The sequence below is a fragment of the Bathycoccus prasinos genome (assembly GCF_002220235.1).
Source record: "Bathycoccus prasinos genomic : Chromosome_14".
NCBI lineage: Eukaryota > Viridiplantae > Chlorophyta > Mamiellophyceae > Mamiellales > Bathycoccaceae > Bathycoccus > Bathycoccus prasinos.
The window spans coordinates 504,496-532,429 of NC_023995.1; the positions used below are offsets into that span (position 1 = coordinate 504,496).

Sequence of the window (27,934 nt, forward strand, 5' to 3'; positions counted from 1 at the left end):
TTTGGAAGTATGCCATCCTCATCTATATCTATAGGTCATATGGGTTTTTTCCAACCCCCTTTCGATCCCCATTTTTTCTACATACAATCCACTTTTGGATCCTCGATACGACGAGTGACAAGTTTCTATCTTTCAAATATAAGAAATCTCTCAATAAAAGAAGACTGATTTTATTGCCCATTCCAAAACTTAACGTTGCGAATTTTTGTTTCGATAGATATGCTAGCTTTATCTACTTACCAAAATGTGACTAGTTTTCTCACGAAGTCGCCAACTCTTGAGAGAAGACTTCTAGCCCAACGTTTTGGACAGGGTAAGCATGTTTTATTTTACTTTTTCAAGCTGACGAATTTTGTACTATTTCCAGTTGGGATCAAAGGCATTCATAGAAAGAGATTCAGCCTAGTGGAAAATTCGGCTTCTCCGGCAAGTGCGAATCCAGGGACTTCCTATGACGAACATAGACCCAAGACCCCACCCCCCGATCTACCATCCCTTCTTCTTGATAGTAGAATCGTTTATATTGGAATGCCTGTGCGACAGTGTTCATGCAATTATCATCATACTGACTTTTTTTCGTGTAGCTCGTACCTGCTGTCACGGAGCTGATCGTATCTGAGTTACTTTACATGCAGTATACAGATCCTGGAAAAGCGTGCTATCTTTACATAAATTCAACTGGGTGTACGCGCGCAGATGGAGAGGTAGTTGGATTTGAGACTGAGGCTACTGCGATATATGATACAATGAAATATATCGGAAACGAAGTAAGCTGACTTATTTTTTACTATTTTAAATTAATTATTTGTCATCTAGGTATATACAGTTGGGACTGGAGTAGCTATCGGTCAGGCATGCGTTCTCCTGTCTGCAGGACAAAAAGGAAAACGCTTCATGACTCCACACGCCACTGCGATGCTTCACCAACCAAAAGTTCCATCAACAGGGCAGCAACAGACTACTGAGCTACAAATTAAATGGAAAGAAGTCTTAGATCAGAAAAAATCTATGCTTAAGATTCTGGCGGAAACTACTGGGCAAACTGCTGAAAAAATAGATAAGGTAAAGCTCTGTCAGTTGTTCTAGACCTTCTAACATTCTTTTCTAATTTTTTCCAGGATATTCAACGTCCACTATACCTCACAGCGCAAGCGGCGATTGAATATGGACTTGTTGATAAAATCGTTGATAAGTCTGCCAAGGCAATTGATGAAGTGTTGAACACTGAGTCTTGGGATAAAGCAGCAGGATTAGTTAAAATGTAGTATTAGTCTTAGTTCTTGTGGGGATTTTTTGAGAGTAGTTCGCACACACACTATTCACTTTATTACTATCATTGTGTTAGGTAGATATACCTTTTTCAGATTTTTTTCTTATTTTCAAACGTCCTCGAGGAAATTTCATCGTTGTATAATCCAGTATTCACCATTCATTTGGACTACGAAACAAATTTGTGACTTGTGAGTAAATTGTTTGATTACAAAGACAGAAGTTCTATTATATTTTTTCCTGATCTGTGCTCCAAATTTCCCCGCCCCCACTTGTTTAATAAGTTTTTTCATTATTTTTTCGGAAGTGATAGGAACTGGAACTGTTGGTGTCGTTTCTTTTCCAACTGAAAGAAAGTCTTCGAAGTTTGACTGGTTTGCAGAAAATTTGAAAAAGTATAGGCTGTGTATAGCCACGTTTTATTCCATAGAGAGGAGTAAAATAACTTTTTTGGTTGTTTCAAACTTTCATTTTTTTTCGACCGAGGACCGACCGATCTGGAGTTAACTGGACATTACACTGGACAAAAGGACAACTGCGTCTCTGCGTGGTTAGCTGGATTCCTGATTGCGTGCTGGGTGGTCCAGGCGTCCAGCAGAAAACAACAACACACAACTATAACTCGCCGCTACTATACCTCAATATAATACCATTCAGTACGGGTGCATTCAAGTAAATTCACTTTGGATAGCAGATTCGAAACTCTAATACCTACCAATGGACCAAAGCTTCACGCCCCGGAAGAACGATAAACATCATAAAAAATGGTTCATTTATGAGTTAGAGATTTACGTGAAATTCTCTACGTGAACGCGCAAATCAGTATTTCTCCCGAGCAAAAATGGCGAATCCTCTCGGAAACAGACTAGCGCTTCATATCATGAGGGACCTTTTTGGAGAAGTCGCCGAAAATGTCTGCACAACTTTAATGCATCACGGGGAAGCTACTTTGGATGAGATACTTTCCAAGACTATGCCTGTTGAAAAGAATAAAATTCAACGGATTATTTATGTCCTTTTGAAACAACGCTGTATCAGATTCTCCTCGAACCAGGTAAAAGGGAAACAAGAAACAAAATACACCTTTCATTCCAGCGATGTGTTTAAGTTTATGAGACAACCAATCATACTCAAAAATTTGAACTCGGGTTTGGAAATAAATGAGCGAAAAATGTTAGTATACTTATTACTGCATGGTTCGGTTTCATGTCAAAGAAATTCAACTGTCTTTGCAAGTTTAAAAAAATCTATCGATGAGATTTCCATAAATAAACATCTAGAAGATATGGCCTCAAAAACAATTATATTTCCCTCTTTTCCAACAACGAACGGGATTCAATATAAAGTATGGTACATAAACAACGACAAAAGTTTTGTAACTGAGTCTTGTATTAGTAACTGTTTAAAACCGCAAATTACAGAAGCGCTAGATGAAAACAAAATAGAAATGGATAGGACAATAAAGCATAAAAATGTGCATCTCAGTCCTAAGGTTACGAGGACCTTTGAATCAGACAAAAGAATGATACAGATCGTTATTGAATCAGTAGTTCACCAGCGATTTGGCCTACTCGCAAAGCGTATTTTTCGCTTACTTTTTATCAACCGTCGTCTTGATCAAAAAGAAATATCGGAAATGGCAATGCTCCCAATAAAGCAAACTCGTGAAATCTTGTATAAACTTTTCAAAAGTGAATACATTAAAATTCAAGAAGTTTCTCGAACCTCTGATCATGCTCCTTCACGGACACTGTATTTTTGGTATGTTGATCTTGATTGCATCAGGCATAAGATTTGTCAAAATTGTTTCCAAGCCTATCTGAATATATCAAAAATTCTTTCCAAGAAATACGCCAATGTTGAACGAGGGTCAAATATGTCTTCAGAAGAAATCTTATTTCAGTACTGTTCCGACCGCGGTAGAATGATACAGGGGGCTTCCTTTAGTATTAAATATCTAGCACGCATTGCTTCTTTGTTTGCAGCTATGGACCTAATAATGGATAATGAGAAGTGTTGAGCTCCAAGTTTTTATGTGAGTCAGCTTATAATATTGTTACTGTGACGTCGATATTTGTAATTATGATCTAATAAAGCGCCCACAGCACAGACGGTTGCGTGATATTTCCTGTCACTAATTTCGCTTTGCAACCAGCTACCATCAAAATGTTGCGTGCTTATCAAAAATTTAGTAGCCTGTTGGATATCTTCATCTAACTCAGAAATTCCAACACCTTTCAGTGCCTGTACAAATTCCCCAGTAATTTCAACATCTCTCACCCTAATGAAATTTGGCAAATTGAATTTCATGAAAGATATCTCAATAAGCCACTCTTCTGGAATCAGACTATACTGACACCATTCACTTTTAGTGAATATTTTGTGGGTCACAAAATAGCTATGCTCGCGAAATATATTGTTTTCTGACTTGGAAAAGCTTAAGCTTGCATTCTTAGTGTGACAACGAATATCTAAGTCAACTTCAGATCCATTTTCGATGTGAACCCCGTTTTCACGAAAGAAAAATGACCACACCATATCGTCATTCAACTCTTTGTCTTTTGTTTTATGAAGGGTGTTTGTTTTATTGTTTTGTTTATTTATGCTAAGGAGTGTACTCGAATGCAATCTATTTATTTTTGCATAAATCTGTTTTCGTAACTTTGCATGATTCCTTGATAGCTTATATAATACAAAAATCCCTTCGAGGAGGTATTTGATGTCTTCAGGCCCTGCACCAAATTGCAAGCAAGAACTCAATATTTGCCATTTTTCGACCCCAATGTTCAAATTACTTTCGCAGATACCTACTATGTCATCATCACACGATATTTCCATAAAAAAATACAACGTGACTAATATATCACTTCCCCATTCATTAAAAAAAACATCATCATTTATCTTTGAAGCAATGAAAGAAAGGCCATTTAAGATAGCTCGTCTGCGCGAGCTGAACGCAAGTGAGAAGTCAGAACTCTTGGATGTGTTTGAGTTCTTTACTGGGGAGGAACATCGTGGAATTTTGCAGAAGTTAAGCACAGATGATATCCAAGAGAAAACTCTAGCATCAGCACCAAAGAGATTGCATGAACGTATAATCCTGTTTTTTAATGACATCATCGAGTTCTTGTCATCCACTTCTATTGATCTAACACTCCATATACAATTGAATATTTGCTCAATCACACTCTCTTCAAAATTTGAATCTATCAGCTTAGGAAGCTCAATGAAGAATGTTTCATATTCATTTCTTGTCCATGACTTGTGACAAATTTCAGAATACGTTCTACCGGCTATTTTTTCTAAATCCCCAAAGTGAACTGGTGTCGTTTTTAGGAAAAGTTCCACCATTGGTAAATATTCTAAATTAATTATCAAAGTGTCTAGTACGAACTGGCTGAGCTCTTGATCGAGATTTTGAATCGTTGTCTTCGTAAATTCACTGCACAACAAGATACACTTCTCAATTATCTTTGGAAAATTGTGTTGTAGATTATTGCAACAATATTTAAGCGTAGCACTTCGAACCTTTTCGTTCAAATGATCATTCGTGTAGAGTAGCTGCAAGGGTTCGCATCTGTGCGCGCCATCGTCATTTTTCAATTGTTTCAAGGACTCATGAAGCGAGCATTCGAACTGTTCCTGCCATATTTCAAAGAATAGAAAAGAGATTTCTTTCATTATTTTTCTGCGCAAGCAATTGACATAGTTTTGTAACAACCTTTTCCTTAGAGCAGTATCATTTGTCTCATGAACGCTCAAAACTTCTTGAGGTACAAAAGGTAAAACTTCATCAAGGAAAATCTTCAAAAAACTCTCAAAAGTTTTCTGAATCGAATTTTGTGTGTATTCCTTCAATCCTCCCATGCAAATTGCTAGGAAATAATATTTGACAATTCTCTCCTTGGATCTTGAGATTTCAAAGAAGATTTGTGCAATTTTTGTAGGTTTTGCACCAAACACAAGTCCAAATTCAATGCACGCATCAAGGCATAAGAAAGTATTGGAATTAAGAGCTGGCAATTTTTCATAGGCATAAGAAACTCTCTCTGAGAGGAATAGTTCATCAAATGCACAATGATACATTTTGGATTTTATAACTCTACTGAAGAGTATCATATCATACACCAATTTTCCCAAGAAATGTTCATGACAACATGAAAAATGAAACAGTCCTCGAAGCAGAAATCTGCAATCAGTCATTGTTTTGATAAGTAATGTGCGTACTCTATGATAATCTTGAGCATTATCATGGAATGGATAAGAAGAATCGGTGCATAGAATATCTATTAGTTCCCTTAGACTCGATTCATGGATATTCTGACTTTTTGAATATACAAGCACACTACAATTCTTGCAAAATTCGTCATATAATTTGGCATTATTTGCAGTAAAATAATCCAGCGAAGTAAGCTCTCTGAGTCTCAGGAGAATCAGATTTTCCTCAAATTTAGAAGATTTTGGCTCCCTCAAATTATTTACGATGAAAAATCTTTTCTTTTCGTGATGGAAATTTTCAGCCATAAGATATTGTAAAAGAAGGGTACGAAATCCATCATCGATTTTCCTTTCATCACATACATGTATTACAGTTGAAGCAGAACCAGTCGCGTCATTGTGCATCTTCTTCGACTCAAAAGTGCTTTTCGAAGTAAAGCTAGGTGTATCAATTAGCTCAAGACCATTTATAAACAAATTGCTTGGGTACTGAATCACAATGTATCGAATAATATGACTGAATTTATTGTCACAGCAGGTGTTATGAAATATAAAACTCTTGATCTGCTTGACTTGTTCTTCAAACGTGGAATAATTCCTGGGTATAAATGATATACATGTTCCAAGAAAATTTATTAAGTCCTTTGGGACACAAACATTTTCGAAATCTATTTCCTTGATATTTGTATTGGCATTCAAACCAAGTATTGATAAAGCTTTGCGCAAAAGCACACCAGTCATACTGCTCTTGTCAGGAGAATGCGTCTTCCTGTCCGAGCAAAAACTTGTTGGGAAATACGTGCCATTTTCTACCTCCATTCGACTGTTTTTTATCGAATCTTTCAAAAGGTCTAAAAGACTTTGAATTGTTTGAGCCTGATCAAAGACTAGAGTAACTCTTAACTCCGATCCATACACTATTCGGGAAGGAACTTTAGCAGCAGTTGATAGTTCAGTCTCGGGCAAAAGAAAGAAGCTACCATCTAATTGTGACGTTATTTCTGAGCTTGCCATGAAATATTTCCTAAGTATTGCATGTTTCATTTCGAGTTTAGAATACCTTAAAAAAATATTGGTTGTGAATTCTGAGAAGAAATTCTCTGGATCAGGAATAGAATATACTTCCAATGATTCATGTTTTCCGTTCCCGTACTCATTCAATATTTGATATTCTTCGTCACTTGGTTTAGACATGTTCAGGATTTTATTCACAATATGAGTTTTACCCGCCCCACTTCTACCAACTAATACTGTAATATTTTTTCCTCCCATGTGCTCTTTGAACTCCGTGGCTTTTTGTCTCATTTCATGGAATTTTTCACTAAAGATATTGTGTGTGTGAGCAGGAGAGCACGCAATGTTTTTACTAAGATTGAGCTGCAGCAAAGAAATGGATGCGCGTGTTAACTCAATTTCCCGTAACTTCTCTTTCATTTTCTTCGATTGAAAGTTTAAAGAAAATGAGTTATTGCGAGCTGACATTCCACATTACTCGATACTCTTGATGCACTTCATTTTCCCTTCTGATATCAAGTATCTTGTCATTTCGTCGACGAGAGCTCGCAAAGACGGAATCGCACTTTAACGTGCGATTTGTTGATATACTTATTTTTTAAGTTTTATGCATATTTGGAATTTTGGTGCAATTCAAATTATTTTGGTACCTGGTACTGTACTGTATATTAGCTATTTACGTTATTACTATTTTGGCAAGGATGAAATACTGCAGAAGTTATCATTTTACGTCACATATACTACTTGTACCTACGAAAACAAAAAAATAAAGAGAATGAAAGCTAACTTTGAACAATCTGCTAATAGTTCGACCACTAGACTTCATGAGCGGTTGTACGGCACAGGCTCTCTAAGTGAACGAAAAAATTACGGTTTACTGAAAATGAAAGCACAAAAACGTCATAAATCTATTAAAAGAAAGCACTGTGGAGACGGTGGAAGTTTTACACTTGCGTGCAGCACGACTTATAAAGTAATTGAAGAGTTGCTGAGTATTCCTATCAGGTTTTAGTACTATTGATTTATTGTCTGACCTCTTACGATATTTTGGAAGTAAATTGAGACTAACGCCCGCAAAAAACGGTTTCTGTAACGAAGTTTTTGAGGCAAGCGTCCAAAAAACAAAATTAATCCACGTATTTCAATATTGTTATCCAGGTGGAATGCGAAGACTGCACGAGAGCTATTGTTAAAGTATACAGTAATGCTTCGAAAATTCGTATGGAACCTGATGAGAGGTAAGAATAAAATATTGGAGCACTTTTGAAATATTGCATAAGCATTCTAATCAAAGAGGAAAGTTTGATGTATTACTCAGTAATATTGGGATTTCACCAAATGTAATAGCAATATCTGAGTCAGGTATAGCTCATGAGTTTATTATTGGTAATTCCATGGCAGAGAATGATATCCATTTCGATGATAAATTTTCAAAAAAACTGGCACAAATGTAAATTTCAGAATATAATTAAGAAAATGGATTAATTTTTTTGAAGTGTTAGCAAGCTCCATAGAGAGAATCGAATCAATTACGAAGGTATTTTTCGATATAAATATGCAACGCTCGGATCATATTTGTACCAGGATCGGAGAGATGCTTGGTCTGGAAATGGCTAGATCTTATGTTGCAGGAGATCGAGGGTTCGGCACAGGTGAAAGATTTTTTTTTTAATACTTCAGCCCATTTAGTTAAAGTAATAATTCAAAATCGGCAGGAACTTCCGTCCTTTGTAAACTACGAGGTTGGACATAAATTTACATTTTTTTTGATTTCATAAATTGTAATTAGATTCTTAGAGAGGAAGTTAGAAAAAATCGAGCTATTATAGAGGTTAAAATAAAATGACTATTTGGATGAAGGAATAAGCTTTCGAAAATTATAGGAAGCGGATTTTCCAATTTCTTTAACACATGGTGATCTGAAGCCTTCAAACATTATGATTTTAGCGGATAATTCGGTAAATCACATAACAAGCTAATGTAGAATACCGTTACTCACTCTCTGAATTAGCTCAAACTTATCGATCTCGAACTTTCTGGTTTCAATTATCGAGGATTTGACCTGATGAAATTATATAGAGCAGATCGCGCAGTCTTTTCTGTGAGAACTCTTCTTCAACACCATATTCCTATTGACTTCCCATGTAATGAGCAGGAAGAATCCTTCTTCAAATTTCTATATGAATATCATGCTGAGTTCAATCTCTTGAATAATAAAACGAAAAAAAACATTAGAGGTTTGATATACTTTAGCACCCTTTCATAATCTTTTCGGGAAATTTCTAGTTGATGTAGAGACAACTGTGCTCTTCTCAGCCACTCGGGCTTGGTTGCCCATGCAGAGAGAACAGCCAGGCATTTCCGTCCGAGCTCCAACAGCGCCAAAAATACTATAGTAGCCTTCGTTTGTTAGCTGCTCTTCATCCATTTTTGTCGGAGGAGCAATCCACAATCTAGTTGGGAGCCCTTCCTGTTGATTTTTTTCAAGTAAATTACCTGCAGCGCGGAAATGGCCGATATTTGTCATACATGATCCAATAAAGACTTCGTCAATTTTATCACCCATGACATCACTTAAAATGCGAGCATCATCTGGATCATTGGGTGCACAAAGTATAGGTTCTTTTATTTCATTCATATCGATATCAATCGTTGCGGCATACTCCGCACTGGTATCTGCTTCAAGAAGAGTGGGATTCATGAGCCAGCTTTCCATTGCTTTGATTCGACGTTCAATTGTTCGCCGGTCACCGTAGGAATTGCCAATCATCCACTTCAGCATCACGATATTCGAATTTAGGTATTCGATTATTGGTTCTTTATTCAGCTTAATCGTGCAACCAGCAGCAGAGCGCTCCGCGCTTGCATCTGAAAGTTCGAAAGCTTGCTCGCATTTTAAATTTTCCAATCCTTCAATTTCTAGGATTCTTCCACTAAATATATTCTTTTTTCCCTCTTTCGCAACTGTAAGTAAACCCTGGCGTATTGCATGAAGGGGAATAGCGTGAACCAAATCACGAAGCGTTATACCAGGTTGCATGGTTCCCTTAAATCGAACTCTCACACTTTCAGGCATATCTAATGGAATCACTCCAGTAGCTGCACCAAATGCGACTAAACCTGATCCGGCTGGGAACGATATTCCAATAGGAAATCGAGTATGCGAATCTCCACCAGTACCAACGGTATCTGGAAGAAGCATTCGATTCAACCAGCTATGAATCACGCCGTCCCCAGGGCGGAGTGATACACCACCACGATTGCGGATAAAGTCCGGAAGAGAGTGGTGAGTTAAAATATCAACAGGTTTGGGATATGCTGCAGTATGACAAAAGGACTGCATCACTAAATCTGCACTAAACCCAAGACAAGCTAGATCTTTGAGTTCGTCTCTTGTCATCGGACCTGTTGTGTCTTGACTTCCAACTGTGGTCATTTTTGGCTCGCAATACGTACCAGGTGAAACTCCTGTGTCTAAACCACACGCCTTCCCAACCATTTTTTGGGCAAGAGTAAACCCTTGAGCAACGTGTGTGGCTACACTAGGTCGACGAAACACTGCTGAAGGTGCCAAACCTAATGATGTACGGGCTCGATCTGTGAGTCCTCGCCCGATTATCAGTGGAATTCTTCCTCCAGCTTGAACCTCATCGAATAAAACTTCAGTCTTGATGACAAAGTTACTCAATTCTTCTCCGGTTTCATGAGATTTTACGATCCCTGTATACGGATATATATCAATTATATTACCCATTTGAATTCCTGATACATCCATCTCAAGCGGTAACGCACCACTATCTTCCATTGTGTTGAAGAATATGGGTGCTATTTTTGAACCTAAACAAACACCTCCTGTTCTTTTGTTGGGAACAAATGGTATATCCTTACCCATATACCAAAGTATTGAATTCGTCGCTGATTTACGAGAAGAACCAGTGCCCACGACATCACCAACATATGCCAGTGGAAAGCCCTTTTCCTTCAACTCAAGAATTTGCTGTGGAGCATTATCAATCCCATCCCTCGGATTTTTCAACATAGCAAGTGCATGAAGAGGAATATCCGGTCGACTCCAAGCATCAGGAGCTGGAGAAAGATCGTCAGTATTAGTTTCACCAGATACTTTGAAAACTGTAACTGTAATTTTCTCTGGAACCTTATCTCTGCTCATGAACCACTCCGCGTCCGCCCAAGACTTCAAAACTTGCGCAGCGTATGGATTTCCATTTCTTGCTTTCTCTTCAACATCATGGAATGAGTCAAACATCAACAAGGTATGAGATAATGCTATAACGGCCATCGGTGCAAGTGAGTCATCATCTAACGACGATATTAAAGGCGCAATGTTATATCCTCCCTGCATTGTTCCAAGTATTTGAACAGCCTTTTTACGATCTATCAGTGGGCTGGAAACTTTTCCCTCAAGCAAAGATGCTAACCAAGTTGCCTTAACGTATGCTGCCTCGTCTACACCGGGCGGAACTCTGTTTTCAAACAGATCTAACAAGAATTCAGCGTGATTGTTAGGTGGAGACTCCAAGAGTTGGGTTAATGAAGCAACTTGTGTTGCTCCGAGTGGCTTTGGAGCAATTTTAAGAGCGGCCCTCTCTTGAACATGCACTTCATAATCATGAATGAAGGTATTCGCTGTATCAGTTGTCAACGGTCGAATGGGGAAAGCAGAAGGATTTCTATGGAACGGTGGTTTGTTCTCATAGCTGGTACCACGGGTGTACTTCTTCCCAGTGAGAACGCCAGAAGAAACATCGTTTGTTACAACCGGATCACCCAATAGGAAACTGCACAAGTTCGAGCGTGCTGAGGCATATCGGCGATTGCGTCCCCGAAGGAACGTTGAAAGCATGGATGGATAATGCAGATATCTAAGTATTGAGACGTATAGTAGTGTGCTAAACGCAGTAACTCTTTTTTCGTTGTTTTCTCTTGTTTTCTCACACACGGTTTGCAGAGGGAGGAATGCAGTTTGAGAGTTTGTCGATGAACGTCTTATGGCAAAGGCATACATATTCCTTTCTGCCTATATGGGCCCAAAACAGGGCCCAGTTCCCGGTGTTCCCTTTTTCAGATTTTCAGATTTTTTTCAAATGTCCAAGCAGACAAGGAACTGGGCTGGTGAAACTTGCCCCATAAGAAAATAGCGCATAACAGAGACGTTTTCTTAGGATAAAGATTAGTTCTTCGAACTCAGAGCTAATCTGCGGGTTCGATGGGAAAGAAAATCACTGAAAACGACAGAGTATTTTAACCCCGCCCGCGCTTTAAGAGTCATCTTACATATATTCTATAATCACATTATAACTGTATATCTGACTGAAAGTATTGAAGTATTGTTATGCGCACACACTATGAAATCCTTGAAGTTACCAGCAGTGCTTCACGAGCAGAGATCCGTAGAGCTTTTAGGAGAAAGCTCCTGTGCTATCATCCTGACAAAAGAATTTCTTATGAAAACAATGCATTCAGCGAAATTCAAGTAGCATGGAATGTGTTAAAGAATGTGGAACTTCGGAGTTTATATGATGAGTCACTTCGACTAAAGCAGTGTCATGAGAACGATGTCATACACGAAGAGATAAAAGTGTCAGATATGGAATATGTACCAGTAGATGAATATACTAAAGGTTTCACGTATAAGTGTAGATGCAGTGGAGAATATCAACTTGAGTATGCTGACGCTGAATTATTGCAGTCGGGGCAAGTGAAGAACATGGTGATTTCTTGCAACTATTGTAGTAGTTGTCTACAGGTTTCACTGTAAAGCTTCGCGCAAAATATTTCACAGAAAAAAATTGAGCAAAACCTACCTATTCTAACGCCTCTCTGCACACCATTTATTCCTCGTATCTATTCAGCACTACACTTAACACTAACACGAAATTCTTCCAACTTTTTCTTAAATTGGTACATATTATGTTCAGCTAACAGTATCAAAGCGGAAATTTCGTGAACTCCTAATAAGTGATGAATATATGAGCGAGAATGATGCTTGCATGTATTACACGAACACTTTTCACAAATTGGAGAAAAGTCTCTATGAAAGTTTTTCGCCCATAAGTTGAGCTTTTCGTGATCATCGTTTTGGTTTTCCTCATTTCCCAAGTTTCTGCTGGAGAATGTTACTGCATGTCCAGAAGCTGATAATGAGTAAGGCCAATCTGTAAAGTAAACTTCATCCTCAAAAATATTTATTTGTAGAGGTCTAGGTATCCTAAATTGACTAAGTGAGATCATTTGCGCGGATGGGAGAGCGTCCAAGAACGCTTCCACGGAAAAATGATCGTATATTTCCAAAATAACATCGAACTTGTAGCCTGAAAAGCGAAATGCAATGAACTTTTGTAGTGCTGTCTTAATTGTACAAACTCGAGAAACTTCGATATTATGAACGGTCCTTCGCTTTTCAAATGTACCTTGGATATATTCAGTGGGATTATCATTTTCAACCATTTCGTCCTTCTGCAATAAAGTGAATATTCATTTGCTATCCTTTCTTTCAATTTGCAAAACACGGCCTCGTTCGCGGGCGCGAGTGCTTTTTGAAGATTACCTCGCCAACTAAATTTATCGAGTTAAGTGTGGAGAATAAAATTCCTTGCAATATGCATACGAGAGACGGATGTAGTCATATCATGTGAAAATGCTGGATTAAACGAAAAGAATGAAAGAGAGGTATGGTACCATATATATTTATTTAGGGTTATATAAATGATTGCACACAAACCTCCCTTTTTTGCTTCAAAGTTTGCGCCGGAGATGTTAGTTATTTCGATTCAACCAGCCATTTCTCATTGTAACTTTAGATGTAAGCGTCTCAATAATTTTCAACGACACTCTTCCAGACAGTTGATCAGGGCTTGTAAGCCTTGCACAAACTTAAACTCAGTTGAGGAACACGAGTTGCCGGAAAATCTATTCAACATAGTCAAATCATTTCAGCTCGTGAGAATATAGCTTTCTATCTTTTTTCTTCGTGTTGAACCCGTATTTCAAGGTAAAGGACCCAACTCAACGTTATAAGCAGCTCCTCTTCTACGCCCAGAAGTTGAAGGGGTTCCCCGAGGTTTTCAAATCCTATTTACGTAAAAGTTTTCTTGAAGGCCTATTTTTCCTGAAGGAACAAAAAATTGATCAAAATAAAGTTCCAGGTTGCACCTCCCAGGTAAGTTGTGTAAGTATAATAAGCAACATCTGCGTGAAATTAAATTATCAGGTTTGGATTCTCTCGGAATTTAAAGAGGGAAAATTTTACTTTCTGGCTGATTCGGATTCACAACTGACTAAAGGTCTGGCTGGGTTGCTCGTTGAGGGGTTACGAGGTTCTAGTAAGGAAGAGATCTTGAACGTACCTCCTGAGTTTATTGAGAAACTTGGTTTGAAACAAACTCTTACGCCTTCACGGACGAATGGATTTCTCAATATGCTTAAATTAGTTAAGCAGAGGGTATCTGAGCAGAGCTCTGAAAATTCGAAAAACACATAGTGAGTTTAAACTAAGAGTTTTTGTTCAATATTCTGAGGTGTACTTGTTTTACTTTTCACTTGAAAACTCTGCGTCAATCACATCATCAGCAGCAGAACCAGGATCTGAACTGGTCTTTTCTTCTGATCCTGCAGAGGGTTGCGGAGATCCCTGATATATCGCTTGCCCCATCTCCATGACCTCTTTTTGAAGGGCTTCTTGGGCCTCCTTCATCTGCGCAATATCGCCACCTTCAACTGCTGACTTCAACTCGGTCAGCTTTTGATTTACTTTCTCTTTGACATCCTCTGGAACTTTATCACCAAGTTCAGTGAGCTGTTTCTCAGTCTGATATGCCATCGAATCCGCACTGTTTCGGACATCAACATCTTCGCGCTTTTTCTTATCCTCTTCGGAAAATTTTTCAGCTTCATTCACCATGCGGTCCACTTCGTCTGAAGATAAAGTCGAAGCTCCTGTGATTTTAATATCTTGCTTTTTTCCAGTGCCTTTATCACAAGCTTCGACAGAAAGAATTCCATTCGCATCTATATCGAACTTGACTTCAATCTGCGGAACTCCACGGGGAGCGGATGGTATTCCATCCAAACGAAAGTTGCCAAGACTTTTATTATCTTTCACAAACTCTCTTTCACCTTGCAAAACGTTAATTTCTACACTGGTTTGGCCATCAGCAGCGGTGGAGAAAACTTCAGATTTCGAAGTAGGTAATGTTGTGTTTCGAGGAATGAGCTTCGTCATAACACCCCCAAGTGTTTCAAGTCCAAGTGAAAGCGGAGTGACGTCAAGAAGAACTATGTCAGAAACTTCACCAGCGAGCACGCCACCTTGAACTGCAGCCCCTAAGGCAACAACTTCGTCTGGATTCACACTCATATTTGGATCTTTTCCAGTCAATTTTTTTACCAACTCACGAACTGCCGGTATGCGGGTAGAACCTCCTACCAAGATAACCTCATTCACTTCAGAGAGACTCAATTTTGCGTCTTTTAACGCTTGCTCAACAGGTTGCTGGCAACGAGTGATGAGGTCTTCACACAATTGTTCGAACTTACTTCTCGATAGTTGGGTATCGATGTGCTTTGGACCGTCAGCAGTCGCGGTGATGAATGGAAGAGAAATCGAAGCACTAGCAGTAGTAGAAAGTTCCATCTTTGCCTTCTCAGCGGCTTCGGTCAAGCGCTGCAAGGCCTGTTTGTCTTTGATGAGATCGATTCCTTCAGATTTCTTAAAATCTCCTGCAAGCCACTCAACAATTCGTTTATCAAAATCATCACCGCCAAGGTGCGTATCGCCCGAAGTTGAGAGAACCTCAAACACGCCATCGCCAACTTCAAGGATGGAAACATCAAAGGTACCTCCTCCGAGATCAAAAATTAAAATGGTTTCATTGGCTTTTCTCTCAAAACCATATGCAAGCGAAGCAGCAGTCGGTTCATTGATGATACGCAAAACATCAATACCAGCAATCTGCCCGGCATCTTTTGTGGCTTGTCTCTGACTATCGTTGAAATACGCAGGAACTGTAATCACAGCCTTAGTCACTGAGTCTCCAAGAAAGGATGAAGCATCGTCGCAAAGTTTGCGCAAGACCTGGGCCGAGATCTCTTCCGCTGCAAATTGCTTACCCAAAGCTGGGCAGTCTAATTTCACGTTTCCAGCGCTGTTCACAACAGTGTATGGTATTTCTTTGGCCTCATTCGAAATTTCATCGTGGCGTCTACCAATGAAACGCTTTACAGAGTAAAAAGTGTTCTCTGGGTTTACAACTCCCTGGCGCTTTGCGATTTGACCTACTAACCGATCACCGGCCTTAGTATAGGCAACTACGGAAGGAGTCGTTCTCCCTCCCTCGGCGTTCGTGACAATAGTAGGAGCACCGCCCTCCATAGCAGCAACCTAGAAATAAAATGAATGAATTTTAACGATGATAGTAAAAGTAAAACAAAACAAATTGGTGGAAAGAAAAAGAAAAAGGGGAGAATTTGCAGTCGAATTTGCCAACTTTAAAATTAACGCACCGCTGAGTTTGTCGTCCCGAGATCGATTCCAACTACTTTTTCCGCACGAACTACCGTATTCCTTCTCGTTACTTTTGAATCGGAGAAACTTAATCGCGCTTTTAAGGCTCGCGTACTGCCTTGGAACTGACTTTCACGAAAATTCAAGGCGGATTTCTTCGGACTAAGGAACAGAGCCTTTCGCCCATGTCCTAAAGAATGCGAACCGCGCACAGATGCACAAATTTTACTTGGTTTGATAGCACTCATGGTACTCATATTTTTCAACGTTATGTTTACGTCTCGCAACAATGAGGAATCGAAGAGTTTCGAAGTGATTTTCTTTTCTTTTTTTGGCGGCGTTCTTCGATGACGTACATTTCTGTACATTTCTTACATTTAGGGTTTGGAATGAAATCCCATGTTGATAATTATTCAGAGCCTTGATATCAACATCCCAAGCTTTCGGGGCCCTTACAAAGAGTGAAGAATAGAGGCCCCACACCTAATGCATGTGAAGCGCTTCCTCATTTAGGATTGATGGTCTTATATCTTTTGTGCAACCAAAGCAGAATGATCTTCCTTTAAATAGCAAGTCCTTGTAGTAAAACTGTGTCACTGTAGAATAGACGAGAAAAAAAATAGCTTAAAATACAAAATAAAAGCTTAGAAGAATGGGTGGATCAAACAATACGAGTCGTGCCTGTAATATCAACGAAAAAAATGCATATGATAGATCTGTATTGCACAAGGCTGCATATTATAGCGGTTCTGCAACTTTACTCGAAAATTTAATCACGCAAGGAGCTGATGTAAATGCACGGGATAAGGGGGCGTGGACACCCTTACACTTAGCAGCAAAAAATGGTCACGTAGAGGCTTTACAAATTTTATTGGAAAATGGGGCAAACATGCATGTCAAGGATATTAAGCACGGGTGGACACCATTGCACATCGCAATCGTTTCCAAGCAGTACGAATCTGCAAAATTTTTGATAAGAGCCGGTAGCTCCGTAAGTGAATGCGATAAGTGGGGGAACTCAGCACAAAAACTTTTTGAGCTTAGTGGTATATAAGAGTAAACAGTTGAAGTTGTTGTCGTCGAAAGACTTCTGTTAACAAAGCCGATCGCAAATATTTTTGGTCGATTCTTTGTGTTCACTCATCTAGTTTGACAAGACTTTCGCAAAAGTTTCAACATCAAACCTTCTAAGATCTGTATAAGTTTGGCCGCAGCCTAAGAATATTATCGGTATATTATTTGAATATACCATAGATATAGCTGCCCCAATTTTGTCCCCAACAGTATCGAACTTGGATAATATAATGCCATCAACTGCAGTATGTTTGCGCTCATCTATTAAATCAAGAAGTCGCTGGTTAAAAGTCTTCAGTTGCTCAGAAGCCTCATTCCCAACTAAAGCTTCTCCTACAAAGAGTGTTAAATTTGGTTTATTTAGATTGATCAACTTCGACAGAGCTCTCATCAAAGGTTCATTATCTTGCATGCGTCCAGCAGTATCAATCAATAGCACATCCATTTTCAGACGATTGGCATGTTTAACAGCTTCGTAAGCAACAACTGCAGGATCTTTTTCATAACCACGCTCATAAAGAGGTATACCTAACCTCTGGCAATGTGTTCTGAGCTGCTCTACAGCTCCGGCCCGGAAAGTGTCACAAGCTGCAACCATTGGCGAAAGTTCGTTCTTCTGAATCCAGTAAGCGACTTTAGACAAGCTCGTACTTTTTCCGACACCATTAACTCCTACAAAAAGTATGATATAAACTTGTTTCTTAAAGCGCGACTCTTGTATTTCTCTCAGAACATCTACCTGCCGTAGTGGAGACAGTATCTGTACTAGATTATCAACAACCACTTGGTCCAGAATTTTAGAAACTTGAGATAACGACGTAATTGTATTATTCAATAATTGAATTGAAGCACTTTTGCAAATGTTTTCAGCAATTGTTTCAGCAACATTTTTATTTACCAACTTTAGTTTAAACTCTTCTATAACAGGCTTGAAATCTGATTCCGATAATTTAACTTTACCTATCAACTTCTTCGCAAGTTTTCCTTGAAGAATTTCGGTTACCCAAATGCTAGGGCTGTTATCTTTTCCTTTGCTCATCTCAGAGTTTTCGAAATCTATTCCATACTCGCGAGAAAATTTCCCTTTTGAACGGTCACTCGAGAAGTCAAGCCTATTCTGAGTTAAGTCATCAACTCCAGTACCAGAAGAGTTAATATTAACTCTATCTTTATGTGCTTCATCTGCAAATTGATTTATGCACCTCAAGCGAATCTTTTCAAAAATCCCGTCAAATACACTAGCAAAAGTAGAAGTAGATTGGCTATTTTCTAATAAAACATCCACACAGGCACATCGAACTTGAACAAGAAAGTCATGGAGATACGGGACGGTCAAGGATTTTTGATTTGAAACCAGAAATACCAGTTCAAGCTCGTCATAAGTTATCCAACTAAATGAGAGAGAGCTTGAGACCGGAGCGTAACTTGAAAGTTGATCTCCACTTTTCTTCCTTAGAAGACGGTCTTTAATAAAAACATTAAACGAAAATTGTTTATCACTTTCTTCGTTGGTAGTCCAACGGAATAAAATTTCACCACCTCGGTGCAAAATGAAGAAAGTTTCTATCACCATCTATCCTACTTAGTGAATCACTACGTGTCAAGTATCAAATTCAACACGGGTGCATGTATTCATTTTATTTAGGGTTTGTGTTTAAAGGAAAACAGACAGTGAGCACAACTACTAGTAGTCTTTCTTTTGACCTTACAAAATGTACATTTATGGATACATGGATACAAACTTAAATATCAACTTTTTCCTTTTGTAAATTATCTCCAATTTCCTGAGCGCGATCGTACAAACTCACCATTTGTGCTAATTTCGATGCTTCTGGAACTAAACTTGAAAAAAATTGAGGAGAACCGATTCGCCACGTCCAATTTCCATCTGCTACACCAGGTGTGTTCATCCGAGCTTCGTTTCCAAGACTTAGGATATCTTGCATGGGGATTATGCAAGTTTTACTAACAGAAGCCATTGCGCAGCCGACGAGATCCCACGCACAATTTGATGAGGTCACGTGTGCATAATTTTTCAATTTCTTCCGGATAAACTCACTTTGATTCAAATACCATCCCTGTGAGGTTTCATTATCATGGGTTCCAGTATAACACACAGAATTTTCATAATGATTATGTGGCAGATGTGGGTTTTTCCCGTCGGAACCCCACGCAAACTGCAGAATCACCATCCCGGGAGCATTTATACTTTCTCTTAGTTCAGTAACGTCCGCAGTTATAACACCCAGATCCTCTGCTATGATAGTAGAGTTACCGACGGCTGACTTAATGCCGTGAAAGAATTCTATACCTGGTCCATTGTACCATGCGCCGGTTTTCGCCGTTTTTTCGCCAGCTTGCACTGCCCAATAAGCTGAAAATGCCCTGAAATGGTCTATTCGAATTTCATCATGAAGTTCAAGCGCCCTTTTTATTCTACTGCACCACCACGCATATTTTTCCTCTTTATGCATTGTCCAGCTGTATAACGGATTGCCCCACAGCTGACCATCATCACTAAACGCATCTGGTGGAGTGCCGGCAATCATTTTTGGCTTCTTATCAGGGCCCAGTTGAAATAAATGTGGATGTGCCCAGACGTCTGCTGAGTGTCCCCCCACATAAATGGGCATATCTCCAATGATAGAGATTCCCTTCGAATTCGCGTATTTTTTCAATGAAAGCCATTGTCTGTGCCAAAAGAATTGAACAGCACAGAATTCATCCAGCTGATATGAATATTTTTCACTGACTTGCAATAACTCACTTTTCTCTCTATCACGTAAACCAACAGGCCAGTCCCACCAGTCAATCCCACGTAGCTCTGGGATTTTCTCAATCACGTCGAACAAAGCTGCATCTTTCAGCCACAACTTTACATCAGGGCGCTCACAAAATACCTCATATTCACGTCGTAATTTGTCACTGTTATTTCTATTTAATATATTTCTTGCTGCCTTGTAAAGTAAGGGCTCAATAACTTCTGAAGCACTTTGAAAGTTAACATGATTGTTTTGTACAGAGCTTGTTGGAAGATCAGTGGAGCTCAATAAGCCATCATTTACGAGTAAATCCAAAGAAATCATTAAGGTATTACCACAACGTGCGTCACGACCACTGTATGGAGACCAAAAATCATCTCGTATACCCGGTATGGGACGACCTGGTGGAACCAGTGGTAGAACTTGCCAAACTTGCATTTTCGCACTTTCAAGCCAGTCTATAAAAGCATATGCTTCAGGTCCAAGATCACCGGTTGAATAGGGTCCCGGGAGTGAAGTTGGATGCAATAATATCCCACAACGACGCGGATGTCGCGAAGGCGGGAATTTAGTTCCATAACTTTTATCTGCCGGCACGTCTACTTGTAGTGCCTTTAATTTTCGTAACCGATGAGAAGGCTTCACGTGTTTCCTTACGTTTATTGCGAAGCCTTTATAACAAATGAAAGATAAAGACATGATGCCGTATGTGCGATAAAATATGCGCCGTGCGTTTTCGTGGTTTACGTGTATTCTTGCGTAAAGGAAAGAGTAAACGCTGCTAAAGAAGCAAGGAGAGAGGTACGAAAATTTTTTTAATTTTTACGCGCTCTGAAAAAATATATAAATATTTCTGTATCACCCACCAACAGTATATAGATATCAGAAAGCATTTTTAAATCTTCAAAAGTTATAACAGTACAGCACATTTCAATCACTTCCAACTTTTGAAGCAATGTCTAATGAACATGATGAGTGAGTTTATTCTAACATAGTTTTCTTAAACGTTTTAAACTAAAATTCTGTCGTGAAGTTATGACTACCTATTCAAAATTGTTTTGATAGGGGATTCTGGAGTAGGCAAATCGAACATTCTATCTAGATTCACTAGAAACGAATTTTCAGTTGAATCAAAGTCAACAATTGGTGTAGAATTTGCAACTAGGAGTATAGAGGTACAATTACATCTTCGATCAAACTAAGCTAAGTAAGCAATATAATTAGATCGAGAAAAAAGTAGTGAAAGCTCAAATATGGGACACAGCTGGACAGGAGCGGTATAGAGCAATTACGAGCGCATATTACAGGGGAGCTGTGGGCGCGCTTCTCGTTTATGACGTTACAAAGAAAGGTACGGCAATTACCAAGGAAATCAAACTTATATCATATTCATTAGAAACTTTTGCTGATGTTGAAAAATGGCTGGCAGAATTGCGGGATCACGCTGACTCTAAAATTGTTATAATGCTGACTGGAAACAAGTGTGATCTTCAGCATTTACGTTCTGTGACTACCCAGGATGCCGAAATATATGCTGCAAAAGAAGGTACTTTTTCAAATGTTTCAATCTCGATTCACACTGTAATACTTTATAGACTTACTATTTTTGGAAACATCAGCTCTCAATTCTGTAAACATCGACGCAGCTTTTCAAAAAGTTCTGAGTGTTATTCATGAGGTGAAAAGGTTTTATGGAGGGATTTTTCATGTTTTTATTGAGCAATTTGGCTGCAGCGTTCACAGACACTAGAACCAATACAGAACAAGCAAGCTTCGGAAAATTTGGTTGAAATTGAGAAGTCGAAAGCCGTAGCGAGAGAAAAATGCTGCAGTTAAAACGATTTGCTTCTTGTGCCTGACATGTATAAATGTAACCACCTAAGATACTTTTGTCTCCACTTTATCGGAGAGTTTATGAGTTCCTAAACATTATGAACAAAAGTGGATAATGAACTAAGGTGATATTATGATCCTGTACGTATCTAGGTACCAACTGTAGTATTTTCATTTCATAAGAAGACTCGAGGTTCACTATCATACAAATATTCTGACATTCGGTACCTTCGCCACAAGTAGAACATAACTTAGAATATCCAGTTGTAAATGTAAAAGGAAAGTTCTAGCTCGCCTCATAAGTAAATATCATCACCACAGTTGCTTTGAGTAACTGTGTAGATCATGAACTCCACCTTCAAGCTGAGCAGAGTTCGTGCGAGTCTCTACACGCATGTCACCAGAGTTACGCAAAATGTTGGCTTTTTCTAAGCTGTTTGCACCAAGATCCTGAAATCCCTGTTTAACAGCGTGCGTGAGATAAGGAACCATGCGTAGAACCGATCCTTTGTCTTTTACTGTGCCCGAAACACCTTGCGCTATCTTTAAGTGTGCGCTGCTACTTAAATAGCGCGAATCGCTTCCTTTCAACATTGCTTCTAAACTTCCCATCCCTCTGTATTTCTTCAATCGAACTCCATCTTGAAAAAAGTATTCACCTGGTGCCTCAGTAGTTCCAGCGAACATCGATCCACACATGACAGCACTAGCTCCAAGTGCCAAAGCTTTCACAATGTGGCCACTATTTTGAATACCACCATCTGCAATAACTGGAATATTACATTTAGACGCCAAATTCGCCACCTTAAACACAGCTGTAGCTTGTCCCCTTCCTACTGCACATACTTCCTGCGTTGTACAAATACTACCTGAACCCATTCCGACGCGAAGACTGTCTGCACCAGCTTTGATTAAATGAGCAGCTTGGACCTGTGTTACGACATTTCCGGCAATAATATCTACTTCTGGAATTACCTTCTTCAGATACTGAAGCATTTCTAGCTGATAGACAGAGTCACCCTGAGAAGAGTCCAGAATGATGGCATCAACACCAGCTTCAGCCAAGGCAATTGCACGTTCACGGTCACTTTCGCGCGTTCCGATGGCAGCGCCGCATAGTAACTTTCCTGATCGATCAGTAGATGGTACACCAGGTGAGGGGTTGATTAATTTCTTTTTCAATGTAGAGCCAGTAACTACTGCAATGAGCTCTCCTGAGTCATTCAGGATAGGAAGTTTTCCTTTCTTACTCTCAATCAAAACTTTTTCAAAACTTTCGGAATCCTCCATTAACTCAGCAGTTACTAAATCGCAAACGCTAGTCATGACACTACCGAGTTCCAACGATCGGTCTTTCAGTAATTCATGGTCGGTTGCAGTAACCAACCCCAATAACTTCGAGCCAATACAGTCCGCTTCACAAATACAAGCAAAAGTATGTTTTGATCTTTCTCGTATTTGATCAAATTCAAACAGAGTAGAACTGGGCTGAAGAATCAAGGGGTCAGTAAGAAAATCCGCTCTGTGCTTTTTCACACATCTTGCATGGAAGACTTGCTCTTCTATCTTTGAGTTGTAGTGTAAAAATCCAATCCCTCCGAGCTTTGCCATAGCAATTGCCATATTCGATTCAGTCACAGTGTCCATGGGCGAACTCACAATCGGTGTTCGTATTGCAATATTCTTCGTTACGTTTGTTCCCAGTTTCACCTCATCCGCGGCGAAATTTATGTATCCGGGATGGAAGATGATATCATCATAAGTGTAACAGGTTCCTTGATCGAGAAGTTGTGGGACCCGAAGTCCGTCAACCAGGTCAAGTTCCATATCATGAATTGACGGGGGGAGCATGTTGATATTGCACACGAAGGTAAAACGCGATAACTGTCTAGTAGGTTGCGATATGCTTTTTTTTTCCTGAATGACTAAGCGTATCTAATCGCGTAAAAGAGTCAAATGATTTGAAAACTTCGCGCTTTTCTACTTTTCTGCCTGAATTTTCAATAATGGATTAATGGGCGAATCCTCTACCAACTCTGCCTTGGCCTTTTGCCTTTGAACAATAATGTTTTTGTACAAATGTACTTCTACAATGTTTTTTTTTGTGAAGTTCACGGATCAGCTCTTGGTGATACTTGACTTCTAATACTTTCCAACTTTCCTCTCCACTCTCCTGTGTTCTCGTAGTCCTGAAGCTCCTAACACTTTTGTGGCGAAATTGGACATTTGGACTTTTTTTGAACTTTTTTTTTCGCATATATGGCTTGGGCCTGTGCATGTGGGCAAAACCGTGGAGCCATACTCATCTCTTTTCTCTCGAACTCTTTTGTCTTCTACCAATATTTCAAAGGCTTTCAAAATTGTACATATACTTCAGAAAATTCGTGTGTATCTCATTCTACTTCAATCAACTATCCCCTGTGAAAACGGTGTCTTGGCTAACACTGGAGATATAGGATTGTGACTCTAATACCCTGGACCTCCTCCCCGGCCCAGTCCGACTTCCGGCTCAAATTTTTTGTCTTGGGGACTTAGGAAAATATACCTGGTGAAATCAGCATCAAGAAAATGTACCTGGTAGTATAAATAGTTCCGTCCATTCAAGAACAGTGGCTCAAGGTCGATCAAAGCTCAACACTCATCCTCCGAGGTCTTCAACTGTTACGGCATTTAAACATGTCGGTATGTATTTTTTCCCAATCAATATGAATCTAATCCACATTTTCAGAGCCTCGAGTTATATAGAAGATCCTCAATTGGTATGGCGTTAACTGATGCTTTAGATGAAATGGTGACTGCGAGAGAGCTGACACCAACTATTGCAATGAGAATATTACTTGAATTTGATAGATGTATAGTGAAGGAACTCGAATTATTAAAACAAAAAACTACTTTTGGGGCTCATTTACACACGTACAGATTTTGTGATAACGTGTGGACATTTATATTAGAAAATGTAAAGTTTAAGGCGACAAATTACAGTGGTATAGTTGAAGAGATACATGCCGACAAAGTGAAAGTAGTTGCTTGTGATTCAAAAATTCTAGAAAGAAAATGATTTTGTATCAGAACTAGAAAGCTAAACAAAAGTTATATTCTTATCGTCATCAAGATTCCAAATATTCAAGTCGCGATATTCTAGCAAACAAGCGTCCAAATCCTTGTGATGGCATTTTCTTTTAGCACGTGAAGAATAAAAAAAGTTTGAAATGTTTGAAATACCTCTTTTTTGTAACCTTTGTTAACTGTTAAAGAAAGAGCTTGGTCGTACGTGATGTCCGAAGAATCTCTTCGCTCTACCCATTCCCTTATGATCTATACAAAATCATCAACTTTTTAGTAGGAGAAACTCAAAACTTACCATGTGTATGGATGTCACTGGGTCCATTATAGATTTTTCTGCACGCGAGTTTTCAAGACTAATCTGTATGAATAGGTCAGTTTCATACATAAAATTCCTTTGGGCTGGCTCGAACCTTAGACATTTTCATCAACCTCAGCGATTCATCTACATCGGTCTGCTCAACCTTAACAAAAAAGGCTGAATGTCAGCAGGATACATGCAATACAGTACTTACTTTATCGCTCCATCGTAGGCGTGCAATTGCTTCAGATAGACGAAGAATTGATAATAGAGTTCGAGCAGTTGAATAACCCTTATAAAAAAAATTAATACTTGAGCAGTATACGAGAATTGTTTGGTGTTCACCATAGAATTTTCACCAGCTTCTTTTTCTTCTGCTCTCAACTCTGCATACTGTCCAGATATATAGTCAGTCAGTTTAATAGGAATATGGGGCTTGAATTTGCGCGAATATGAAATATATGACTGTAGTTCTGTAGAAGATATGGGAGTGAATGATAATTCCTAAGATTTTAGCGTTAAGTAAGATATCATACGAAACTCTGGGATACGTACCGGAGGCATTCCTTCTCGATGCACATGCAAAACATGATGCGCCAGTGCCGTGTCGGAATCCGAATCAGGTCTATCGAGAAGCAACCACATAAGATCAAAGCGACTCAAAAGAGCTGCAGGAAGATTCATATTCTCTTGAGGGGTAAAAGATGTATTATATCTACCAAATGCAGGATTTGCAGCAGCAAGAACAGCGGTACGTGCATTCAAAGTCGTAGTTATTCCAGCCTGAAATAAAATAGTTAAAAAAAATATGAGGTGTAAAAGAAACAGGTTACCTTAGCAATGCTTACGGTTTGCTGTTCCATTACTTCATGAATGGCAGTGCGGTCGCTCTCATCCATTTTATCAAACTCATCTATACAGCATATCCCATTATCGGCTAATACAAGTGCCCCTCCTTCTAATATCATTTCGCCAGTGAGTGGGTCTTTTTGAACAAAAGCTGTCAAACCAACACCACTACTTCCTCTACCTGTTGTGAATATGCCCCTAGAACAAAATACGTAAGATTTGCGATATGCACCTAATAATGATTTACCTAGGTGCGATTTTGACAATGTGTTTCAATAATTGTGACTTTGCAACGCCAGGGTCTCCCATGAGACAAATATGTATGTCACCCCGTACTTTCACTCCATCATCTAAAACTCGCATAACACCGCCGCACAACAGAAGAAGAAGCGCTTTTTTTACGTCAAGATGTCCATATATTTCCGGAGCGATAGATTTAGCTAATCTACTGTAAAACTCAGGCTCATTCCGGTACATCTTCAGTCTATCCAGATTTGCGTCACTCAGTGAATAATCACCGTAACGAATTTTACTTTGTTGTACTCGCATAGCTTCGATGAAAGTATTTGTTACAAGACCAGCCTGCATTGCCTATTCCACAGAATTTTTACACCATGCAACTATTCAAATAAAACAGCACCTTATAGCCTGTAAAAGGTTTTGGGAGGAAGATACCAGATATCTCAATTACATTGCCTGGACTATGAATATGATGTAAGAATATGTGGTCGTATTGTACATTTTATTAGAGATACTCACCCAACACAGCGAGTTAAAGCACCCTTGATTTGGACTTGCAGGGAGCGAGGAATGCGACCAACAGGTACATCCTCTGAGAGCTCTTGAACCTTGATTTCCTGAATTAAGAATTCACAAACATGAAATGCGTAGCATCCTTGAAATTTAGTACTTGATATTTCACAAATTTTGATTCTCGAGTCTCAAGAAAAAGCTTCCCTAAAAATCATATATAAACTTCAATTCATATAGTTTAAACGGATACCTTTCATGGAGCATCTTCTTGAGGGGCACTCACTATCAGGTGTGAAGTTTTCTTGCATAATTTCCTACAAAGAAGTGTAAGAAAAGTTATTAAGTTGTGGAAAGGCGCAGCTGACTTTATAAATTTTGTATCCACATTCATCACACATAAAACATGCAACTTCCATCATTGGTTTTACATCTCCAACACTGGTACAAATAGCCTGGGAAAAAGAGCTCAAACTAACTTAGAAGTAATGAATTGTGTAGTTTTAATGACCTGAAAGCGAACAAGATGTCCAATATGAGAAGCTCGGATATTACGAAGTCCTTCATTTTTAATTAATGTACCAGGATTCAGCAGTATTTGATACTGTTTTCTTGCGATCTCAGTTGCAAAGCGCTTATTTTGCATACTCTGTTTATTTTGAAAATCCTGTTTTTAATTGAATTCCACAAACTTTCATTCAAAATATCACCTCTTCTGATGCGACTTGTGGTCGATAATTTGAGGTGTTCACATCGCTCGGGCTCTCTCGCACTTCATTAATTATTTCTGACAGCAGTTGAAGATATCTTTTTGAATTCTTCAACAAACCATCCAAGATATTTTTCTTTTCTTCATCTGAAAGATCGTTGGACTGACGTAATAAAAAGTGAAATCAAAGATAGAATGAAAACATATGAACTTACCTTGGCAATATCCTCCAGATCAATCACTACGGTCTTCAATTCTTGCTCTTGATAGGAGTGCTGCAAAAAAATGTTTATTTATTTCATTTTTGAATAGTTTCAAACTCACCAGTTTTTCTAAATATTTGAACTGGTTTCCCTCTGTAAAATTCGTGATGAACCTCAACAAAAGTTCTGTTCAACATTCATGGATTAAATTCTGACACGAAATTTATTTTGTTGCAAACATACGCTTTTGTAACCGAAAATCGGGATCGGGTACGCCCATCCCGATTGTTTTTTTCTGGGAGCTTGATGAGTGTTTTTGAAAAATCACAAAAAATCACAGAATCAACGGCAGGATAGTGTCTATGC

General features: G+C 39.0%; 15 protein-coding genes across 15 annotated transcripts; 7 read left to right on the forward strand and 8 right to left on the reverse strand.

The window, feature by feature from the left end:
• Positions 1 to 219: 219 nt before the first annotated feature.
• Positions 220 to 1,265, forward strand: Bathy14g02820 (ATP-dependent Clp protease-like protein; the record flags this gene model as incomplete). Its single annotated transcript, XM_007509086.1, has 4 exons — positions 220 to 534; positions 585 to 767; positions 817 to 1,062; positions 1,119 to 1,265. 4 exons carry the CDS (start codon positions 220 to 222, stop codon positions 1,263 to 1,265), a joined length of 891 nt encoding a protein of 296 aa, XP_007509148.1.
• An 845-nt stretch (positions 1,266 to 2,110) lies between these two features.
• Bathy14g02830 (DNA-directed RNA polymerase III subunit RPC3) lies at positions 2,111 to 3,289 on the forward strand (the record flags this gene model as incomplete). Its single annotated transcript, XM_007509120.1, has 1 exon — positions 2,111 to 3,289. The coding sequence occupies one exon, from the start codon at positions 2,111 to 2,113 to the stop codon at positions 3,287 to 3,289; it is 1,179 nt and encodes a 392-aa protein (XP_007509182.1).
• A 67-nt stretch (positions 3,290 to 3,356) lies between these two features.
• Positions 3,357 to 6,921, reverse strand: Bathy14g02840 (predicted protein; the record flags this gene model as incomplete). Its single annotated transcript, XM_007509057.1, has 2 exons — positions 3,357 to 3,397; positions 3,429 to 6,921. 2 exons carry the CDS (start codon positions 6,919 to 6,921, stop codon positions 3,357 to 3,359), a joined length of 3,534 nt encoding a protein of 1,177 aa, XP_007509119.1.
• Positions 6,922 to 7,108: 187 nt separating this feature from the next.
• Bathy14g02850 (unknown protein) lies at positions 7,109 to 7,768 on the forward strand (the record flags this gene model as incomplete). Its single annotated transcript, XM_007509241.1, has 2 exons — positions 7,109 to 7,506; positions 7,660 to 7,768. The coding sequence occupies 2 exons, from the start codon at positions 7,109 to 7,111 to the stop codon at positions 7,766 to 7,768; spliced, it is 507 nt and encodes a 168-aa protein (XP_007509303.1).
• A 993-nt stretch (positions 7,769 to 8,761) lies between these two features.
• Positions 8,762 to 11,527, reverse strand: Bathy14g02860 (aconitate hydratase 2; the record flags this gene model as incomplete). The annotated part of the gene is made up of 1 exon (XM_007509226.1): positions 8,762 to 11,527. The coding sequence occupies one exon, from the start codon at positions 11,525 to 11,527 to the stop codon at positions 8,762 to 8,764; it is 2,766 nt and encodes a 921-aa protein (XP_007509288.1).
• Positions 11,528 to 11,854: 327 nt separating this feature from the next.
• Bathy14g02870 (conserved hypothetical protein) lies at positions 11,855 to 12,280 on the forward strand (the record flags this gene model as incomplete). The annotated part of the gene is made up of 1 exon (XM_007509259.1): positions 11,855 to 12,280. The coding sequence occupies one exon, from the start codon at positions 11,855 to 11,857 to the stop codon at positions 12,278 to 12,280; it is 426 nt and encodes a 141-aa protein (XP_007509321.1).
• Positions 12,281 to 12,366: 86 nt separating this feature from the next.
• Bathy14g02880 (queuine tRNA-ribosyltransferase) lies at positions 12,367 to 12,969 on the reverse strand (the record flags this gene model as incomplete). The annotated part of the gene is made up of 1 exon (XM_007508975.1): positions 12,367 to 12,969. One exon carries the CDS (start codon positions 12,967 to 12,969, stop codon positions 12,367 to 12,369), a length of 603 nt encoding a protein of 200 aa, XP_007509037.1.
• Positions 12,970 to 13,767: 798 nt separating this feature from the next.
• Bathy14g02890 (molecular chaperone DnaK) lies at positions 13,768 to 16,392 on the reverse strand (the record flags this gene model as incomplete). The annotated part of the gene is made up of 3 exons (XM_007508980.1): positions 13,768 to 13,979; positions 14,062 to 15,901; positions 16,024 to 16,392. The coding sequence occupies 3 exons, from the start codon at positions 16,390 to 16,392 to the stop codon at positions 13,768 to 13,770; spliced, it is 2,421 nt and encodes an 806-aa protein (XP_007509042.1).
• Positions 16,393 to 16,676: 284 nt separating this feature from the next.
• Bathy14g02900 (ankyrin repeat protein) lies at positions 16,677 to 17,078 on the forward strand (the record flags this gene model as incomplete). The annotated part of the gene is made up of 1 exon (XM_007509199.1): positions 16,677 to 17,078. The coding sequence occupies one exon, from the start codon at positions 16,677 to 16,679 to the stop codon at positions 17,076 to 17,078; it is 402 nt and encodes a 133-aa protein (XP_007509261.1).
• A 90-nt stretch (positions 17,079 to 17,168) lies between these two features.
• Positions 17,169 to 18,671, reverse strand: Bathy14g02910 (predicted protein; the record flags this gene model as incomplete). Its single annotated transcript, XM_007509146.1, has 1 exon — positions 17,169 to 18,671. The coding sequence occupies one exon, from the start codon at positions 18,669 to 18,671 to the stop codon at positions 17,169 to 17,171; it is 1,503 nt and encodes a 500-aa protein (XP_007509208.1).
• Positions 18,672 to 18,840: 169 nt separating this feature from the next.
• Bathy14g02920 (4-alpha-glucanotransferase) lies at positions 18,841 to 20,559 on the reverse strand (the record flags this gene model as incomplete). Its single annotated transcript, XM_007509107.1, has 1 exon — positions 18,841 to 20,559. One exon carries the CDS (start codon positions 20,557 to 20,559, stop codon positions 18,841 to 18,843), a length of 1,719 nt encoding a protein of 572 aa, XP_007509169.1.
• Positions 20,560 to 20,815: 256 nt separating this feature from the next.
• Bathy14g02930 lies at positions 20,816 to 21,610 on the forward strand (the record flags this gene model as incomplete). The annotated part of the gene is made up of 4 exons (XM_007509079.1): positions 20,816 to 20,835; positions 20,894 to 21,035; positions 21,085 to 21,406; positions 21,456 to 21,610. 4 exons carry the CDS (start codon positions 20,816 to 20,818, stop codon positions 21,608 to 21,610), a joined length of 639 nt encoding a protein of 212 aa, XP_007509141.1.
• A 395-nt stretch (positions 21,611 to 22,005) lies between these two features.
• Positions 22,006 to 23,544, reverse strand: Bathy14g02940 (predicted protein; the record flags this gene model as incomplete). Its single annotated transcript, XM_007509052.1, has 1 exon — positions 22,006 to 23,544. One exon carries the CDS (start codon positions 23,542 to 23,544, stop codon positions 22,006 to 22,008), a length of 1,539 nt encoding a protein of 512 aa, XP_007509114.1.
• Positions 23,545 to 24,454: 910 nt separating this feature from the next.
• Positions 24,455 to 24,751, forward strand: Bathy14g02945 (transcription initiation factor IIA gamma chain; the record flags this gene model as incomplete). The annotated part of the gene is made up of 1 exon (XM_007508972.1): positions 24,455 to 24,751. The coding sequence occupies one exon, from the start codon at positions 24,455 to 24,457 to the stop codon at positions 24,749 to 24,751; it is 297 nt and encodes a 98-aa protein (XP_007509034.1).
• Positions 24,752 to 24,772: 21 nt separating this feature from the next.
• Positions 24,773 to 27,848, reverse strand: Bathy14g02950 (DNA replication licensing factor mcm7; the record flags this gene model as incomplete). Its single annotated transcript, XM_007509158.1, has 19 exons — positions 24,773 to 24,853; positions 24,916 to 25,008; positions 25,055 to 25,117; positions 25,170 to 25,220; positions 25,272 to 25,349; positions 25,403 to 25,561; positions 25,613 to 25,840; positions 25,891 to 26,104; positions 26,154 to 26,497; positions 26,547 to 26,607; positions 26,666 to 26,763; positions 26,817 to 26,863; positions 26,910 to 26,973; positions 27,025 to 27,111; positions 27,168 to 27,305; positions 27,367 to 27,528; positions 27,581 to 27,640; positions 27,690 to 27,754; positions 27,812 to 27,848. The coding sequence occupies 19 exons, from the start codon at positions 27,846 to 27,848 to the stop codon at positions 24,773 to 24,775; spliced, it is 2,130 nt and encodes a 709-aa protein (XP_007509220.1).
• Positions 27,849 to 27,934: the final 86 nt, after the last annotated feature.